The sequence below is a fragment of the Lepus europaeus genome, chromosome 7, assembly GCF_033115175.1.
Source record: "Lepus europaeus isolate LE1 chromosome 7, mLepTim1.pri, whole genome shotgun sequence".
Taxonomy (NCBI): Eukaryota; Metazoa; Chordata; class Mammalia; order Lagomorpha; family Leporidae; genus Lepus; species Lepus europaeus.
The window spans coordinates 13,362,435-13,365,509 of NC_084833.1; the positions used below are offsets into that span (position 1 = coordinate 13,362,435).

Here is a 3,075-nt window from a genome sequence, read left to right on the forward strand (position 1 = left end):
CAACAGAAAGAGACAGAAAAAGGGACAGAGTGAAATTTTGCATCTACTTTTTTATTTCCCAAATATCGTAACTGCCAGGGCTGGGCTGGAGTGGGCCAGATGGAGGCCAGGAGGCTGGAACTCCATCTGCATCTCAGAGCCAAGCTTCGGGCCATCATCCTCTGCCTGCCAGAATGCTTTAGTAAGGAGGTGGATCAGAAGCAGAGGTCCTAGGATTCTAACCAACATCCCAGTGTGGGATACAGGAGACACAAGCAGTGGTTTAATCTAACGGGCCATAGTACCCATCCCTTACCTCTGTAAATTTGAATAAATGTTTGGTACAATATCAAGAACTAGTCTTGATCCTTCTTGCTTCTAACTCTAGCCATAATTAGATTAGATTCATGGCTCAGGGTGCAACCTTATAAATCACCAGCCTGATTGTTCCTTCTGTCTTTGGAACTCTGCACAGAGAAAAGCTATTAGCTCCATGAGCTGGGAAAACTGCTCAGTGTTGAGGGAATTTGTGTTCCTGGCCTATCCCTCCTGCCCAGAACTGCGTATTCTATCCTTCTTTGGAATCAGCCTGGTTTATGTGTTTATCATCACTGGGAATGCACTCATCGTGGTGTCTATCCAGACGGAAGCCTGCCTACACATGCCCATGTACTATTTCCTGGGCAGCCTCTCAGGGATAGAAATATGCTACACTGCTGTGGTGGTGCCCCACATTCTGGCCAGCACTCTTCAGACAGAGCAGACCATCACTCTGCTGGGTTGTGCGACTCAGATGGTCTTTTTCATCGGTTTGGGCAGCGCTGATTGCCTCCTGTTGGCGGTGATGGCCTATGACCGGTACATGGCCATTTGCCACCCTTTGCAGTACCCGCTCATCATGACCTTCACGCTTTGTGTCCGCTTGGTTGTGGCTTCTGTGGTCATTGGCTTCTGCCTGTCCTTACAGCTGGTGGCCTTCATCTTCTCTTTCCCATTCTGCCGGGCTCAAGGCATCGAGCACTTCTTTTGTGATGTGCCACCAGTGATGCGTCTGGTTTGCGCCAGCAGCCGGATCCATGAGCAATCGGTACTGGTGGCAGCCACGTTCGCCATCGCTGTGCCTTTCTTCCTCATTGCTGCCTCTTACGCCTTCATCGGGGCTGCGGTGCTCAACACCCAGTCCGCTGCTGGCCGTGGTCGGGCCCTCTCCACCTGCTCTTCCCACCTCACTGTGGTGCTGCTGCAATACGGCTGTTGTGCCTTCATGTACCTGCGTCCCATCTCCAGCTACCATCCCAAGCAAGATCAGCTCATCTCATTTGTATACACGCTGGGAACCCCACTGCTCAACCCTCTCATCTATACGCTGAGAAATAGTGACATGAAGGGGGCCATAAAGAGAGTTCTTACCAGGAACTTCCTGAGCAGCTAAGCTAGGATACAACCTATCAGGCCAGGGTTTGGCTGCAGCTCATGCAAATCCCTGTGCCACTGGAACTTTTACTGGTTTATGTTAAAATTGTCTTTTAAAAAGTACAAATTGCATGGATATTTGTTACCTATGGGTGTCAAAGACTCTGAGAATGTTTTCACCAGTTGATTCAGTAATTTCTCTTCTAGGAAAATGAGCGTAAAGTGGTATGCAGTGGCAATAGTAAAGCTGTATCATGCTATCCAGCTAGCAAATGGAAAGACAGGACTCACGCAATAGAATCTAGCAGAAAAAAATGCAATAAAGGGATTAGTTACAGTGATTGTGTATAAAACACTTATGCACTAGCAATAGCAGGAAGTCAATGCCACCCTTAAACCTAAAAGGTAAAACGATGATATAATATTATGAGAAACCAGTAAGAGTCGATCTGTGGAGAAAAGCCACTTGGGAGGAATGGCGACTTGAAGGGAGAATAAAGCAGCTTTTGATGGAGCTGTGGATGTGAAAGGAGACAGCAGGGAAATACATACACCGAACTGTCTTTCCTCAGCCTTCCCGTTCTCTTGCCTGGCCTCCCACTGGACAAATCCACCTGGAGTCAGGAGCTATGTTATTCAGTTCAGAGAAGACAGCTTCTTGGAGCACAGGGCATGGCAGGGAAGGTCCCTGAGGTTTAGGAGCAAATGGAGAATAAGAAAAAGAACAGTTGCTGGTTATGGTGTTCTATTTAAAAGTAAAAATACAGTTACAATCCAATTTTCCCATAATAAAGTATTGGTTAAACAGTTAGTGCATGGAGGTATGTTCCCCAGTCTTAAGTTAATAGTTAACAGTTCACATTAATTAAATACTGTGTGCCAAATTTATATATATAATATATAAAATATATGTGTATGTGCATGTGTGTGTGTGTATGTGTCAAAAAGTTCATGGAAAATGGAATTTAAAATAAGTTTATCTTGATGCAATTTTTTATTTTTAAAAATATTTTGACTCATAAATATTATACATATTTTTGGCTAACATGTGATGTTTCATAACATGTTATATACATTGTGTAATGTCCAAACAGACCAATAAACCTCTTTCCTCAAACATTTAACATTTTTATGGTGAAAACATTCAAAATCCTATATTCTAGGATTTTTTTGGTATAGAGAAATATAATACATTATCATTATCTTTAGTTCTATTACTATGTCATAAAACCCCAGAACTTCTTACTCCTATGTACAAAACTTAGTATCAATGAATCAGCCTTTCCCTATTCTTCTTCCACTCCATTTTTCTCCAACCTCTGGTAAGCACCATTATACTTTTAGTTTCAGCAGGATCTCCTACTTTTAAATGTTTAAGATTTGTTCATTTATTTGAAAAGCTGAGTTACACAGAGACAAGGAGAGACAAATGTGAAATAATGCTATAACTAGTACTGAAACAGTATTTTACACTTTGTGTTTCTGTGTGGATGCAAACTGATGAAATCTTTACTTAATATATAATAAATCAATCTTCTGTATATAAAGATAATTGAGAATGAATCTTGATGTGAATGGAATGGGAGAGGGAGCGGGAGATGGGAGGGGTGTGAGTGGGAGGGAAATTATGGGAGAGGAAAGCCATTGTAATCCATAAACTGTACTTTGGTGGTACAACATCAT

General features: G+C 42.6%; 1 protein-coding gene across 1 annotated transcript; it reads left to right on the plus strand.

Annotated features, from left to right (window-relative positions):
- Positions 1 to 472: 472 nt before the first annotated feature.
- On the plus strand, positions 473 to 1,411 carry LOC133763614 (olfactory receptor 10W1). The gene has a single exon (XM_062197413.1). The coding sequence runs from the start codon at positions 473 to 475 to the stop codon at positions 1,409 to 1,411; it is 939 nt and encodes a 312-aa protein (XP_062053397.1).
- Positions 1,412 to 3,075: the final 1,664 nt, after the last annotated feature.